Below are 16495 nucleotides of genomic sequence, written 5' to 3' on the forward strand. Positions count from 1 at the left end.
ATTACATCATAGCCTGAGTAGTATGTAGTAGATCGAGGCCAATCCAGTAAACTGACAGAGGAAAATCATCATAGGTTCAAGGTCATCAGAAGCATCACTCACCCGAGACAGCCAGAGTAGATGCTCTACTACTCTGAAGGACAATCATTAAAAAGACTATACAAAGCTTCTCTACCCTCGTGTGTTTCCTCTCTTCTTCCGGGCTCTGAAGTGTACACTCAGGTGTGCTCCTTTCCACACTGTTAAGCTGTGATGATGTCGTTATCCACGCAGGAAATGCACACAAGCATCCCTCAGGGTTCACATTGTCTGAAAGCTCAGAGCTCATTCTTAAATAAAGGTTGATAGGCCAGTATTGGGAAACAAAACATTTATTTCAGTCCATAAAAAAAAAAAAAAAATTCAAAACAAATCTTTGACAGAAAAATAGGATATTATGTTAATCAAAATATGGATTAAGAATCCATAAAAAGCTGGAAATATAAAAATATGGATTTTGCAATCCATCACAATATTGAATTAACATTAATAAGTGTAACATCATTTATTCACACGTCTGTTTGAAAAGTAAAATGGTCTTCTTCATGAGGACACTTGGTTGTTCTATTGGTCAGTGCACAACTTCGGGTATCCACAGTGGAGTGTCTGAGGAAGCCAGGCCCCAGTGCACTGTGGGAAGGGTTTTAGAGCCTCAGTCCTCCAGCAGTATGTCCACCTCCTCCATGGGAACCCTCAGTCTGAGCTCCTTCTCGGTCATCAGGTCCAGGAACTCCTGCACGTGCTCAGGGAAGAGTTGCACCGCGTCCATGTATAAACCCTTTGGATGGACACACGTGAGCACACACACACACGTCAGAAACCATGTCATATATTGTGACCAAAACACACCAAAGAGCTAACTAATTATCACTGTTTAATAATTTCATCGGTCACTGTGCCCACCTTTGCCCATGGGACGTCCTGTAGAGCCTTGTAGAAGATACCTCTTCCCTTCTCCACCTTCCCCTCTGACACCTACAGCATACAACAAAACACCAGACGTCAGCTACAACACACAACAACACACCAGATGTCAGCTACAACACACAATAAAACACCTGACGTTAGCTACAACACAACAAAACACCAGCTTCAGCAATACTTCCAAGTCTCCTTCATCCCTCGGCTGTTGGAACAAACCTGAGGTTCTGATAACTGCAATGATTTAAGGGTGTTTTAAAGAGGTGTCTTAACAGGAAGTTCATGTTTTAAAGAGGCATCTTTTTACCAGGAAGTTCATGTACATCCTCCACAGCAACGGACAGTGGACCCCGTGCTCTGTTGCTATGGCATTCTCAAACAGCGAGCGGATACGGTTGCTCAGGCCGTTCTCTGGCAGGCTGGAGAGGGTGTCACCATAGCAATCAGACCTGCCAAGAAGAAAACAATAACTCATGAAAAAACATCCACGAAATGAATCTAAATGTGAGCTACTACAGTAGTTCTATTCCCTTTTTGTGTTTGTGTGTCTTGTTATTGACATTATTAGATTAAGTGATACTGATTAGAGCCTTCATCTTCAGTGTTCTCACCTCTGAACAGAGTCCACTAGCTGCTTCCTTTGCTGCTCTGCGCTGATGGCGAACAGGCGTGGCACGACACTGGCACTAGCCTTGGTCACGCTGTGGAAGAAGCGGCGAGCCCTGCCAGCGCTATGGTAGCGGTTCTCCACCTGCACATACAACTGCCACAGAGAAGTGCTGGAGGCAAAGTGGGCCAGGGCCGAGGTCAGCGCCAGTCTGATATGGCTAAGTGGGTACACGTTGGTGCTGGTGTGGTAGCGCAGCAGCGCCACCTGCTGGACAGCCAGGGCCTCACACTCTGAGACAGAGCTCAGTGTCTGTATGTCACACATTACTTCACTGCTAGCTGACTCCTGGGCTGACATACTGGAGTGTTGCTCCAGCCTCTTTCTGGCCAGGTTGTAGACAGCATCAGCAGCATCAACCCCCACAGTCAGGTACTGGAATAGGGCGTAACACCCCACCAGACCTTTGACCTGCCTGGACTTCTTGGATTGCCCCTGCCCCACGGCCCCTTCCTCCTGCCCAGGCAGGGAGCTCACCACAGCCTGCTCATAGGCCTTCCTGGCCTTCAGCACAGCCACTGGAGCCAACTGTCCCAAGAAGGGGGCATATGAACTACCCTCTGCTAGCTTGGTGAGGATATAGACCGCTGGTGAAGACATGGCGGTCGTAACAGTCGTCCCTGCCCCGCCCATATCCCTTCGCCAGGCCTCCTCCACCTCCAGCTGGGCGTAGAGCAGGCAGAGGTCACACAGGGCAGGGTCTGCCAGCCCTCCTGCCACGCCCAGTCCCAGGGCTGTGTCGAACACCTTGTGGGCCTCGTCCAAATTCCCTAGCAGCCACTCCAGGTGGGCGTACTCCCTCCACAGGCTGAGGCGGCCCCGGTTCTCTGGCTCCTTCAGCAGGCGCTTGGCCAGGCGCTTGCTCCTCTTCCCCTGGGATTTCACACGCTTCTTGTTCCTGCCGCGCACGCACCTCAGCACCTTAATGTTACATACAGAGTGGAAGGACAGGAGAGACATGAGCATTAGTGGGAGAATCTCAATGGAGAATGAGAGGGGGAAGGACACAAAGTTCAGCATTAAAATGGAATGAAAATACGTACATTTCATCCTGACTACAATGAACTTAAATTTCCTTCACGATTACCAAAGTAATTGAACTTGGCTGAGCATATGCTTGCCTGGCTCTAAAGCTTATGGCTGGGGTAACCTGGGTTTACCTTGAGCTTCTCATACTGGATCCAGTGTAGTGAGAGGACAGCTCTTTCCTGAGCAGAGAACAGAGGCAGAACCATCTGGAACACGTTGTCTACAAACTCCTCCCCCTGCTTACACAGCCCCACCCCCCTCCTGGCACCCTGCAGTGAGGTCATGTGACCCACGGGGCTGACCCCAGGAACAGGGAGGGCATAAGAGGTCAGTGGTGAGTCAGGGTGGTGAACATCCCCCAGTAGAGCCTGATCATCCAGCAGCAGGCTACAGGAGGGGGCGCTGTAACAGGAAGTGTCAGCAGGCAGACCCAGGAAGTGCAGGAAGGACAGAAGAAGACATAGCTGGAGGTCTGGGCGGGCCAGTCGGATCATAGACGGCCCAATGTCATCAAACAGCACCTACATAGAACACACACATGCAGGCAAGTGGTAAGACATAAATAGCAACAGTAGGAACCCAGTTTTTAATGGTAGATATATCCCAGTTTTGGCACCACTATCACCAGTAATCACAGCCAATACCTGTCGGTCCGGGTCCTCACAGTCCTCCACCGATTGGCCCTTGGTTTTGTCCGGCCTCCATGGCAGCCAATGGATGGCCTCGCGTGACGTCTCCACATCCAACCAGATCCTCCACTTGGGCCAGGTTTTATCCTTCACCTCCAATTCCTCCTGATCTTCTTCATCTCCATCATCTGTCACACAGAGGTTCCAAAGGTTAACATTACAACACTATGACTTACGTCGCCAAAACGTCCTAACGTGCTACTAGTGTAATTACAGTGTTATAACACAGAAATAAGAGCAACCATGTAAAGTGTTAGCACAGGTTTTAGTACAGGCAAGGCTATAAAGTTGTTAACCTTGTTCACTGGGTTGGAGCCAGCCCCCTCTCTCCTGCTGGGTCATCCAGGCTCTCCATCCACTGGCCCCTCTCTCCCCGACACGGGGCTCCCCACTGTCCCAGAATGGCTCAAAGAACTCCACCTGAAGGACCACAAAGGGGCAAAGGCCAAAGGGAGGGTTTAATACAACACAGATAATTATATCAATCCCTCAATACTACAGTAATAAATACTGTACAATCACACAGAGGGTGGAGGAGAGGGAATGTTGGGTATTTCAACAATGTAATCATTTGTAAACATATCATGATTCATGGGTTGATGGGCAGTTGTCTCCATCTGCGCTGAGGTCAGCAGTTCTCCTGACAAGAAGAACAACAGACTGAACTGCAGGAAAAGCCTGCAGGACAATAACTAGGTAGAATTAATTAGTCCCTCCATGGTAGTGCATGCCTCTCTCTGCCGTCACACAGTGCTGCAGTGATCAGCAGACCAGACCTCCATGGAGAACAGCAGAAACACATTAGTGTGGAATAAAAGGTGGTCCTGTTTAATACTGCATTCGTTTCTGGAGGACACATTGCTTGGATCATTTTCTAAATTATTTTTATATATCCATATAGTAATGTTAGATTTAGTGGCAGCGTTGGGATCCAACCCATTTACATTCTTATTAAATATCACCGTCTCTGAGACAAAAGACAGATAGGCTCTGAACGTGGGGCTTTGGGCATGAGTACTTCCAAATTCGGTAGAGAAATCCTATATGGTGTGATATCTTAACAATACAAAGCTCAATTGACCTATTTTCCAATAGCCACACTATCCATACCACTTGAAATGCATAGCCAATACATATTGCTTCATTATAGTACTACGCTAGTATAGGCCTTGGAACAGAGACATAGTGTTAAGGGACGGTCTCTCATCAACAAATACAACCCTGATCAATTAAAACAGTTCATAAAAGCTAATGCTGTGTTTACCATGTGGACACACACATAGCAACATGCCCTTGCTTCATTTGAGGTATTATACATTCAGAATTATGTTTCCGTTATGTAATGTTGCTGGTGCTGGGAGGACAGTGAGCTGTGAGCCACTGCAGCAGTTCTGACAGAAGAGCAAACAGGCCATTATGTGTTCTCTCAAATTAGAATGCCCCACTGCTGGAAAAAGGTCTCTATTAAAACCTGGTCATGCATTTTAAAACAACACCCTTAGCAAAGTATCCATGTAGTGTGTAAAGTGACAAGGCCCAGACCAGTCTGAAGGGCACTCTGTGGAGAGGGTCCCAGCACTGCTTTAATGCCAGTGACAAAAAACAAACAGCATTGGTGCACTGGCTTTGGATAAACAGCCAATACAGTAACACCAATTCATCATCAGTCTATTCTGGAGGGAGATACCAGCTGTATATGAGTACATGTGTTGGAACATGTGTGTTCTTTGCAGAGGAACTTGGGGAATGACTGTGTGTGTGTGTACCTGTTGTCTGGTGGGTAGGTCCTTGACAGTGTCTGGTTTGAAGAAGGTGAAGTCCAGTAGGCCCTGGAACAGACACACAGCTTTCTCTGAGTGGCCAGCCTGCCTGAGGAAATGACACTGCTGGAGGAAGATTGCTGCAGAGAGAGAGGAGAGAGCATACAATACCACATCATTAATTATAATTCCTCACACAGATCACCCAGTTCAGTTACACCTATTAGAACCAGCACGTGTGCATTAGTTTAGTATGAGCTCTTAAAGATGAATTAATTGAAAAATCCTCAGACTTTGAGAGAAACAAATAGCATGATTAGGAAGAAAGTGAGATTTTTTTTTTTTGTAAGTAATAACAGATAGATAATCTTCCCTGAATGAAAAATTCAGCAGGCAAATTAAATCTGCACATCCCTGAGGTCACATGATAGGTCAGCTTCTCAAAATCTTTTTATTGCCCCTCACAGTAGTCTTCATTATTCTGAATAATTATCAAGTTATAATTAATGCAGCCGTCTCCTGCAGATGTTCCCTTTAAGTTGGGGTTACATTGCCCTGACTTGTAACCTGGTCCCAGATCTGTTTGTGCTGTCAATGGCCATAGGGGTTGGCAAGACAGCACAAACAGATCTGGGACCAGGCTACCTGCCTTGTACTGCCAGTACAGAGACCGTCTGCATTTTCAAAAAGGAACCAAACAGTCAAAAATAGTCTCCCTCAGAGGTCAGGTGGAGATATATGCCAAACACTGCAATGTAAGCAGAGGCTATGGTCAAATGTTAGTACATACGGCGTACATCTCCCACACTGTTTGATCCGTCCACAGTGCAGCTTCAGATATGCTAGAATATGTACTATTCAACCACAAGAGGGAGTCTGGGACCATCATCTTATAACAGTAAAACAATTGAAGAGCTTTTGTATCTATTAGGTCTAGTTGAGAATACCAAAGATGTCATGAGTGATGACATACATTGGTTGAACATGAAACAGCTAGCCTATTTTCTATGGTTGAACCTGAAACAGCTAGCATATTTTCTATGGTTGAACCTGAAACAGTTAGCCTATTTTCTATGGTTGAACCTGAAACAGCTAGCCTATTTTCTATGGTTGAACCTGAAACAGCTAGCCTATTTTCTATGGTTGAACCTGAAACAGCTAGCCTATTTTCCATGATTTGCAGTAGTTGATCTATAAACCTAAATAGTTCCACTATGTTCAATACAATTCCAGGTGATTTCAATAATCGAAGCATCGCTGGATAACATCAAATCCATAACAAAGTTTTCTACCCTTACATAACAGTTAGCTGTGGTCAACAGATAGGACTGTTTGAGTGGGACCAAGTTTGGGAAACCCTGGGCTAAAGAATGTGAGGCCCTCGCTTCTGTTTCTGATTGTTTAAACCTTATCATTACCTTGACATTATTTTTAATCAAATTAAGGCTGTACTTGAAATGCTCCTGGAGTGCATCCCATCCTTATCATTGTTCAGCAGGCTAAAGCCCTGACAAGACAGTTCCATGTCCAGCCCAGACTGACCACTGGACAGCTAGTCTAACTAGATGATAGTTTCATTAGGCTAATTGAGGGGCAGATGCCAGAGGGCCAGGAGGCTAGTCCAGGACTGTAGTACTCATATCATTGCTCAGCAGCATGGACACTGGAGTGGACATCCATGATCCTCTCTCCCTTTCTCACCCTCCTTCTCCCCTAGTCCATCTGTTCCTCATCTCCTGTCAGTGGTCAGAAACATTACGCAGCACAAACCTGTTTAGGGGTCTGTTCAGGAGAATGAAATATGTTATAGAACATTGCAGATAGATGTGTACTGTATAAAACATATATAATTGTCAGTCATTGGGAAAAAGGAATCTTGTCAGTTCTATTTATGACATTTCTAGCTGCACAATTCCACATTTGTCTACTGAATGAGGCCTTGTGCCACATCCACAGACATCTGGCAATGACATCATGATACACATTAATTAAATTTAGTCTGTCATGACAGATTATAACCACATCAAATCCATACCAAAGACTTCTGAAAGGAGTTTAAAGGAGATACAGTGCCGTGAAAAAGAATTGTCCCCTTTCTGATTTTCTATATTTTTTATACTGAATACTATCTTCAAACAAAACCTAATTTACAAATAACACCCCAAAATGAGTATACTTATTTTATTTAATTAACAATATTATACAACACTCAATTCCCCTGTGTGAAAAGGTAATTGCCACCTTACACTCAATAACTGGTTGTGCCACCTTTATCTGCAATGACTGCAACCAAATGCTTCCTGTAGTTGTTGACCAGTCTCTCGCATCGCTGTGGAGGAATTTTGGCCCATTCTTGCATGCAGAACTGCAGTAACTCATTGACATCTGTGAGTTTTCAAGCATGAACTACTCGTTTCAAATCCTGCCACAACATCTCAATTGGGATTAGGTCGGGACTTTGACTAGGCCATTTCAAAACTTCAAATTTGTTGCTTTTTAACCATTTTCATGTAGACTTAATTTTGTGTTTTGGATCATTGTCTTGCTGCATCACCCAGCTGCACTTCAGCTCACAGACGGATTGCCTGACATTCTCCTGTAGAATTCTCTGATACAGAGCAGAATTCATGGTTCCTTCTATTAGGCAAGTCGTCCAGATCCTGAGGCAGCAAAGCATCCCCAAACCACCACCATGCTTGTCCGTTGGTATGAGGTTCATACAGTGGAATGCAGTGTTTGGGTTTCGTCAGACTCAATAGGACCCATCTCATCCAAAAAGTTGAATCAAGTTTGCCAAAAAACACCTGGAAGCACCTGAATAATCATCAAGACTCTTGGAATAATATTTTATGGACAGATGATTCAATGGTGTAAGTTTTTGGGTGTACAGGGGCAATTACTGTTTCACACAGGGAATTGGGTGTTGCATAACTTTGTTATGTGATACATAAAATAAGTAGCACTTTTTTTGTTATTTGCAAACTCAGGTTCCCTTTATCTAATATTAGGTTTTGGTTAAAGATCTGATATTTCAGTTTGAAAAATATGCAAAAATAGGGAAAATCAGAAATGGGGCAAATACTTTTTCACAACACTGTACATAAACAAGCACACACTCCGGCAGAGACAACAGCAGCTTTCACTTCCAATAGAATGACAACTAATCCACTCTTCAACTCTCATGGTGACAGACACAGTCCGAACATACACAATGAACCACATACAGTTCAATACAGCAGCAGGACAGGACACAATGACAAGGGGAAACCTGAACCATAATACTCGCTCTCTGCTCGCCTCTACAAATATTTACATTGGCTAATGCTTCTCAAGTCTCAGCCCCTCTGCAGTACAGCCAGTGAATAAAAGATGAGAAAGCAAAAACCAATGACTTTCCATCACAACCAAACAGAACAAGTTTGTGAGTTAGTGCACATTTCAGTAATCCTCTGTCTATAATGTAGAAGCTATCTCGGGGGAAAAGTTCTTAATGTTATTAATGCAAACATTATTAAATATAAAGTATATAGTATGTGGCTTGGACCATTACCCAGCATGTGTTCATCAGTGCCCGGCAGCATCTGGTGAGAAACCATGCTCCCATCCTGCACCGCCGCCAGCGTGCTCAGACACTTCCCGTATACCGTGTTGACCTTTGACACGGAGAAGGTACTGAAGTGGCTCTGCATGAACAGCAGGTACTTCCTCCACAGGGGGGCACTGTTGGGGTGCAGGAACACCAGCTTTTTCCACTCCTTCAGCAGGGCTGCCGGCTCCCACAGCTCCCTACAGAGCCGCAGTCGCTCCAGCTTCAGTTCCACGCAGCTCGGGTTATTCTCCACTGCTCGATCCAAAATGGCTACCTTCTTCTCCAGCGTGGCCCGCACTGACCTCTTCCGCCGCTCGCTCTCATTCTCAGAGATGTCAGCAAACACCCCAGGCGCCCCAGCTACCTCGTCCTGTAATACAGTTCTGGAAGTTATTATGTGATTTGTTGTATCAAGATACAGGCCAGGGACTAGAATTTTTCCTGACACGTTGAAATGTCCCGGAAATACTCTTGGCCCTAGTAAAATTTCATGTGATTTGAATGGACTAATTGGTGTGGTGTGTAATTATGGGGTTTTAACATTGAGTAGTGTACCTGGAAGAGGACAAACTGAAGCCAGGTGTGTGTGTCTGTGGGGGTTTCCCTCAGCCTCCTATTGAAGTCTTCCACCCGTTCAGCCAGCATGACGGCTGCATTGTCCCTGGGAGTAGAAGGTTGTTCCTCTGCCTTGCCATGCTCCGCCTTCCCCTTCCCCTGGAGCCACAGGGACGTGGAGGAGTCATACACCCCCAGGGGGTTGACCCAGGAGCCCTGGCCTTTGGCAGAGCCACCCCCCTCTGCCTCACCTTCCAGACAGGAGGGCACAGGGATGAAGGGTAAGGTGGTGGTTGTGGTGTCCTCTGGTGGAGGTCTGGGCAGCGTGGGTTTGCCATCAGACATCAGCAGCTGGCGGACGGTGGGGGAGAAGTAGCGGTTGGGTCTCTGTCTCCTGTCCACTCTCTTCTTCTCTGGGCCAGACTCAGCCCAGCTCACGGCCTGAGACCGCAGGTCCAAACCCAGAGAGGAAGAGCCTTTCCTTTTGTACCTTTAAAGACATTACAATCATTAGTCATATGTAGAATCCCTGTAAAGAGAAATAGCAATGTATTGAGAGCGTTTTGAACTGGGGTGCGACTCAGTAAGGGAGGGCAGGGTGAGAAAGAGAGAAAAAAGTAGAAATAAACAGAATTGTCTGCGTCACCTGACCTCCTCCAAAAAGGAAGTCCCTCTGCAGCAATACACCAAGCACCAGTCCAATCATGGCTATATTGATCACATTTCACTTAACTTGCTGTGGTGTGTGTGTATTGACTACACATTAAACCCGACATCATCTGAAACTCAATTTGTTGCCCTTGTGCAGTTAATAAAAAGATCAGTGGGTCCTACTACACCGCTTCTGTGGACATGCATACGTATATAGACACACACTTAGAAATATGCTAATGAAGACAACCATACTCAGAAGCAAACTGAGTTAAAAGAAGACACTACATGACCAAAGGTATGTGGACACCTCCTCGTTGAACATCTCATTCCAAACTCATGGGCCTTAATATGGAGTTGGTCCCCATATGCTGCCATAACAGCCTCCACTCTTCTGGGAAGGCTTTCCACTAGATGTTGGAACATTGCTGCAGGGTCTTGCTTCCATTCAGCCATAAATACAATAGGGAGGTCGGGCACTGATGTTGGGCAATTAGGCCTGGCTTGCAGTCGGCGTTCCAATTCATTCCAAAGGTGTTAGATGGGCTTGAGGTCAGGGCTCTGTGCAGGCCAGTCAAGTTCTTCCACACCGATCTCGACAAACCATCTCTGTATGGACCTCGCTTTGTGCACAGGGCATTGTTATGCTGAAACAGGAAAGGGCATTTCCCCAACTATTGCCACAAAATTGGAAGCACAGAAATGTCAAGAATGTCATGTATGCTGAAGAGTCAAGATTTCCCTTCACTGGAACTAAGGGGCCTAGGCTGAACCATGAAAAACAGCCCCAAACCATTATTCACTATGCAGTCGGCAGGTTGCGTACTCCTGGCATCCTCCAAACCCAGATTCATCAGTCGGACTGGCACGTGGTGAAACGTGATTCATCACTCCAGAGAGCGCGCTTCCTCTGCTCCAGAGTCCAATGGCTGCGAGCTTTACACCCCTCCACCCGACGCTTGGGCTGCTCGCCCATGGAAACCCATTTCATCAAGCTTCCGACAAACAGTTATTGTGCTGACGTTGCTTCCAGAGGCAGTTTCGAACTCGGTAGTGAGTGTTGCAACTGAGGACAGACCATTTTTAAACGCTACGTGCTTAAGCACTCGCCTGTGCCGTTCTGTGAGCTTGTGTGGCCTACTACTTTGCGGCTGAGCCGTGTTTGCTACTAGACTTTTCCACTTCACAATAATAGCACTTACGGGTGACCGGGGCAGCTCTAGCAGAGCAGAAATTTGACTGACTTGTTGGAAAAGGTGGCATCCTATGACAGTGCCACGTTGAAAGTCAATGAGCTCTTCAGTGAGGCCATTCTACTGCCAATGTTTGTTTATGGAGATTGCATGGCTGTGTGCTGGACTTTACACCTGGTGTGGCTGAAATAGCCAAATCCTCTAATATGAAGGGGTGTCCATATAGTGTACAGTGCATTCGGAAAGTATTCAGACCTTATTCAGGCATTATTCTAAAATTGACAGTGCATGTCAGAGCAAAAACCAAGCCATGAGGTCGAATGAATTGTCCGTAGAGCTCCAAGACAGGATTGTGTTGAGGCACAGATCTGAGGAAGGGTACCAAAAAAATGTCTGCAGCATTGAAGTTTCCCAAGAACACAGTGGCCTCCATCATTCTTAAATGGAAGAACTTTGGAACCACCAAGACTCTTCCGAGAGCTGGCCGCCCGGCCAAACTGAGCAATCGGGGGAGAAGGGCCTTGAACCCGATGATAACTCTGATGGAGCTCCAGAGTTCTTCTGTGGAGATGGGAGAACCTTCCAGAAAGACAACCATCTCTGCAGCACTCCACCAATCAGGCCTTTATGGTACAGTGGCCAGACGGAAACCACTCCTCAGTAAAAGGCTCATGGCAGCCTGCTTGGAGTTTAGCAAAAGGCACCTAAAGGACTCTCAGACTATGAGAAACCAGATTCTCTGGTCTGATGAAACTAAGATTCAACTCTTTGGCCTGAATGTCAAGTGTCACATCTAGAGGAAACTTGGCGCCATCCCTATGGTGAAGCATGGTGGTGGCAGCATCATCATGCTGTGGGGATGTTTTTCAGCAGCAGGGACTGGGAGACTAGTCAGGATCGAGGGAAAGATGAACGGAGCAAAGTACAGAGAGATCCTTGATGAAAACCTGCTCCAGACTGATCAGGACCTCAGACTGGGGTGAAGATTCACCTTCCTACAAGACAACGACCCTAAGCACACAAACAAGACAATGCAGGAGTGGCTTCGTGACAAGTCTTTAAATGTCCTTGAGTGGTCCCAGCCAGAGCAAACTGAAAATAGCTGTGCAGCGATGCTCCCCATCCAACCTGACAAAGCTTGAGAAGATCTGCAGAGAAGAATGGGAGAAACTCCACATATACAGGTGTGCCAAGCTTGTAGTATCATACCCAAGAAGACTCAAGGCTGTAACCGCTGCCAAAGGTGCTTCAACAAAGTACAGAGTAAAGGGTCTGAATACTTATGGAAATGTGATATTTCCGGAGGGGGCGGGGTTATAATACATTTGCACAAAATAATTTGTGGGGATTTGTGTGTAGATTGATGAGGGGAAAAAACTATTTAATAAATTTTAGAATAAGGCTGTAATGTAACAAAATGTGGAAAAGGGGTCTGAATACTTTCCCGAATGCACTGTACATATGGCAACAATATATACCCCACTGTGAGCGTACATCCTAGGCACGTCATTATTCAACTCACTAAGTATGTAGGGCATAGAGTGCGCTCTGACAGGAAGGAAGGAATTTATAGCAGTTAAAAGCTTTGATTTCAGCACCCTGACTGTGACTGCAGGCTGAGGGCAGTCAGAGTGCTGAAGTAGTAAAACCACCTGTGAGAGTTGGATTACTGCAGCGCTACAGACACAAAACTCTGTGCAGCTTTTATTATCACCCCCCCAACTCCACCCTCTGGCCACCCAAGCTCACGTGTGATGATGTGTACTGTAATGGAGCTGACTGACTCACTCTCTGATTGACCTTGCATTGGGAGCAGAACCAGGCAGGGGGGTAAACTAAACACTGCTGGCCAACAGATACCCTTGCAACAATATCGTGCCAACCTGAACCGTACGGTTATTTTCGCATTGTCCTTTCCAGTGCGAGTCCATCGACAGTGGTGGATGCGCAGCCAGGCCAGTGAGGTATATCTCAGCTTTGTCCAGCTCAGTGGTGTGGACAGGGTAAGAGTGGGTTGATGATGGCTGACGGACAGCTACACCAGAGCTGAGATGGCAGTAATGGTGGTGGTGCAGAGGTGAGGGGTGTTAGAGTGGGGAGGCGGAGGGTGGAAGGTGGTGCAGCGGAGGGGGAAGGAAGGTTACCTACCTAGCGATATCTCCTCTGTAAAGTGATTTGTACTCCCAGTTGGCACGGTCTGCTCTCCTGTCCACGCAGAAGGGCTGATCGGTGGGGGTCTGGAGGTCATCCAACCACACATAAGACCCCTCCACCTGAAACTGAACCTCCTCACTACAGACAGAGATAGTCAGGATCAATGAAGAGTATAGGCCACACCTCTAAAGAGGGGTGGGTGAGGTAGCGAGTCAGCGTTTTCATGATTGGCACAAAAGACAATATAGGGTTAGTGGTGACACAAACATGATGCCATAATGGAAATTGATAAGAAAGCTTTTCATAAAACAGACATAATCGTTAAACATTGACAGTGCAGTAACAGATTAGTCGTTAAATATTGCCAGTGCAATACAGATAAAAAATAATGGCAACATTAGGATAATTTGACTGTAGCTTGAAGGATAAGTCACACAAGTCTCCTATGGAGGAGCCAAAGTTAGGGTTAGGGTAAGAGTACGGGTGGGGGGTAATTTCATTGGCAGCTCAGAGACCACCAGGCTTGCTGTCGCAGTTAAATTCAGAGTCTGAGTCAAGAAGAGCTACTCCAACTGGCAGTCAGCCAAGACCCCCAGAGTATACCTCCCCTAACGCACTGAGCCACGGACAATGAATCTCCCTACCTGGAAACACTTAAACCCTGAAACAGAACAACTACTACAGTAATACCAGCCATGGGCAAGTATTCAAAAAGCATCTTACGGTAGGAGTGCTGGTCTAGGATCAACCCCCCCCCCCCTGTCCAAATACTCTTATTCATTATGACATAAATTGCGAAACTGATCATATATATTCCTATTAGAGCATGTATCCTGGGTCTCACTGGGAACAAAATGAGTGAGGTCATACCTGGGAGGAGTGCTCTCAGCCTTTTTTAGGAGGTCACTGGGGTAGATAGTATCCGAATCTGAGCCACTGCTTGCTGGAGAGGGTTCTCCACTCTTCTTCTTGTGCTTCTTCTTTTTCTTCTTCTTCTTCTTCTCCTTCTTTTTCTTCTTGTTGGATTGGACATCATTCTTATCCTCCCTCTCTGGTATAACGTGTCTGCTGAGAAATGTTAGTAGTATACATATAAGTACAAATATCACAAGCTGTTGATTTTGGGGTGAAACTACCACCACGTCAATGCTGAGATCATATCATCCCACAAAAGTATAAGATATTTGGAGGTAAACTTCTTATAATTGTGTAATAAAAACAAGATTGTGTAGTAAAATTCAAAGCTACTCAATAAAACCTCCAGTGCTTCTCAAATGGGCAGAATGCCTTATCCTGTCTCCTGTACAATGGAGCATGTAATACTATTGAGTCACAGTGAAAGGGAAATAATTGAATAACGATTAAACACATGATAATAACACCTTGTTTCTGCCGATTGTGTTTCGTTGGCTTTCTCAGTGGCTCGTTGGTGAAGAGAGAGAGCGTCATCAGTGCGGAAACTTTGATTGTTCAGCCATTCTAGTTCTGAGGAGAGAGAAGAGGAATGTCAAATCAATCGCAATCAGTTCTCTAGGGCTTTTATGCACAATAATTAATCAGGTTTGGCGACAGCTTTTTTCAGAAAGAAGCCCACTGATACAGTAAATGCACTAAAGATAGTTCTATGTCAAAGAGTTGTCATATCGCATTGTGCCAATGGGTTTAGAGTTTAATTTTATAAGGACATGATATAGTACACCTTTTTGGTTAGATTAAGGTTATGGTGAGGGCCCGATGGGCCAATGCACTGCTGACCTACAGTAAGTGAGTGTGGGTAAATTGTTTATCATGCTTATTCACCTGGCCACACCACTGAGTAACTAACGTTAATGTTTATCAAATTATAGCTATGGATGCATATTTTGGGGGATGTTATGTTACGAGCAGAGACACTTAGCTAGCTATAGTATAATTGTGGTGTGACCAATGAAGCTAACAAGCTAGTAAAACTAGGACACTGACACTTTCAAGCAGGAACGTTGCACTTACGTTTAATTTCACTAGATCTCTCTTTGAAAAGCCGTCACAGAACGGTGGCTAACACATCCACTAAACATAAATAAACATTTGTGGGTCTTACCTTTAGGTGCAATCTCAGCTTTTGTATTTGATAATCCTGCAAAAGCTGGAAATAGTGCCATGTTGATAGCCTCTGCGTGTAAACAGTCGCATGAATATGACGTAATCTCGAACGCGCCTGTGGTTTGTTGGAGAGGTAGAATTTTAGGAATCGCATAATTTTAGGCTGCTAAAATCCTGTTCTCTTGAATGCAAATTGTATGATTGAGTATGAGCACACAAACACACTTTCATAGACTGATTAAACCGTGATTATGCCTGGGACATATTGTTGCAGACTGCGAGATTATTGCCTAAAAGTAAATCTCTGTTTGAATGCAGTAGTTTAATTCACAAAATAGACTCAATCAGCACAGGATTTCTAATATTTTAATTGTATATTCCCTGATTGATACACCTGTCATTTTCAATTCCGCGACTAAAAGGAAATAGTTCCGTGCATGCTTGCGTTAACCAATCGCCGATCCCCACCATTCCTCCCAAAAAAAACTCCAATCGAGCCCCTGCCAGATCAGGATGTATGATTTTGAGGAACTAGACAGACTGAAAGAAACGTCTTGTCGACAGCAATAACTATAGTATTACAAAATGCTCTGTGATACAAAGTAGACTGTCCGGCCATACCGTTTTCCTAAACTACTCAGGTAATATTAGGCGCCATTGTTTGACGCATTGCAGATCCAACGTAGCCAATCGTGGGCTCCCGTACAATGGGCAGAATATTGCAGGTCCACTGTATCCAATGAGAAGCGCCGTCTCAAAAATAACTGCAATTTCTCCAGCGTCAACAGACACTGGCCAGTGTTTTTGAGTATTCTTCCGCAGAGATAAAACAGTGCGTTGCATAAAGTAGAGCGCCATGTTCCAGCTCGAGCGCATCAGAAACCTGTATATTCATAGGCACGGTATGCAGTGAGGAGTCACTGGACAGACCGGAATCTGTCGAATTATACTACAGCTGCACTGTTGGCCACATGACCAAAGCCAATGTCACAACTTATTTTGTGCCTATGTATGTCAATCATTTACAGATTTTTGTATTTACTGTTTTGGTTGTAAATATACCTTATTAGGGTTTAGTTTTTCTATAATCACAAAACAGCATGCAGAATTTAAAATATTGGCTATAGATATTGAATAGTGATCCCCTGAAGGAATGCTCCTTATAT

The 16495-nt window shown here is 45.3% G+C and overlaps 1 protein-coding gene across 2 annotated transcripts; it reads right to left on the reverse strand.

The window, feature by feature from the left end:
• Positions 1 to 355: 355 nt before the first annotated feature.
• Positions 356 to 16091, reverse strand: nrde2 (NRDE-2, necessary for RNA interference, domain containing). 2 transcript variants are annotated; one of them, XM_021585127.3, is made up of 15 exons: positions 15951 to 16091; positions 15328 to 15444; positions 14630 to 14732; positions 14118 to 14315; positions 13242 to 13385; positions 9250 to 9739; positions 8656 to 9064; positions 5112 to 5245; positions 3642 to 3765; positions 3301 to 3473; positions 2788 to 3177; positions 1572 to 2548; positions 1268 to 1409; positions 943 to 1014; positions 356 to 817 (listed from the first exon to the last, which is right to left on the reverse strand). In XM_021585127.3, exons 2-15 carry the CDS (start codon positions 15386 to 15388, stop codon positions 692 to 694), a joined length of 3543 nt encoding a protein of 1180 aa, XP_021440802.3. In that variant the 5' UTR covers positions 15389 to 15444; positions 15951 to 16091; the 3' UTR covers positions 356 to 691. The 2 variants fall into 2 exon arrangements, with proteins under 2 accessions (XP_021440802.3, XP_090077181.1); XM_090221055.1 differs by having other exon boundaries at positions 14118 to 14312; positions 15951 to 16085.
• Between the last annotated feature and the right edge of the window lie 404 nt (positions 16092 to 16495).

The sequence above is a fragment of the Oncorhynchus mykiss genome, chromosome 25 (genome assembly GCF_057628025.1).
Source record: "Oncorhynchus mykiss isolate SJ-2025 chromosome 25, ASM5762802v1, whole genome shotgun sequence".
In the NCBI taxonomy this organism is placed as follows: domain Eukaryota; kingdom Metazoa; phylum Chordata; class Actinopteri; order Salmoniformes; family Salmonidae; genus Oncorhynchus; species Oncorhynchus mykiss.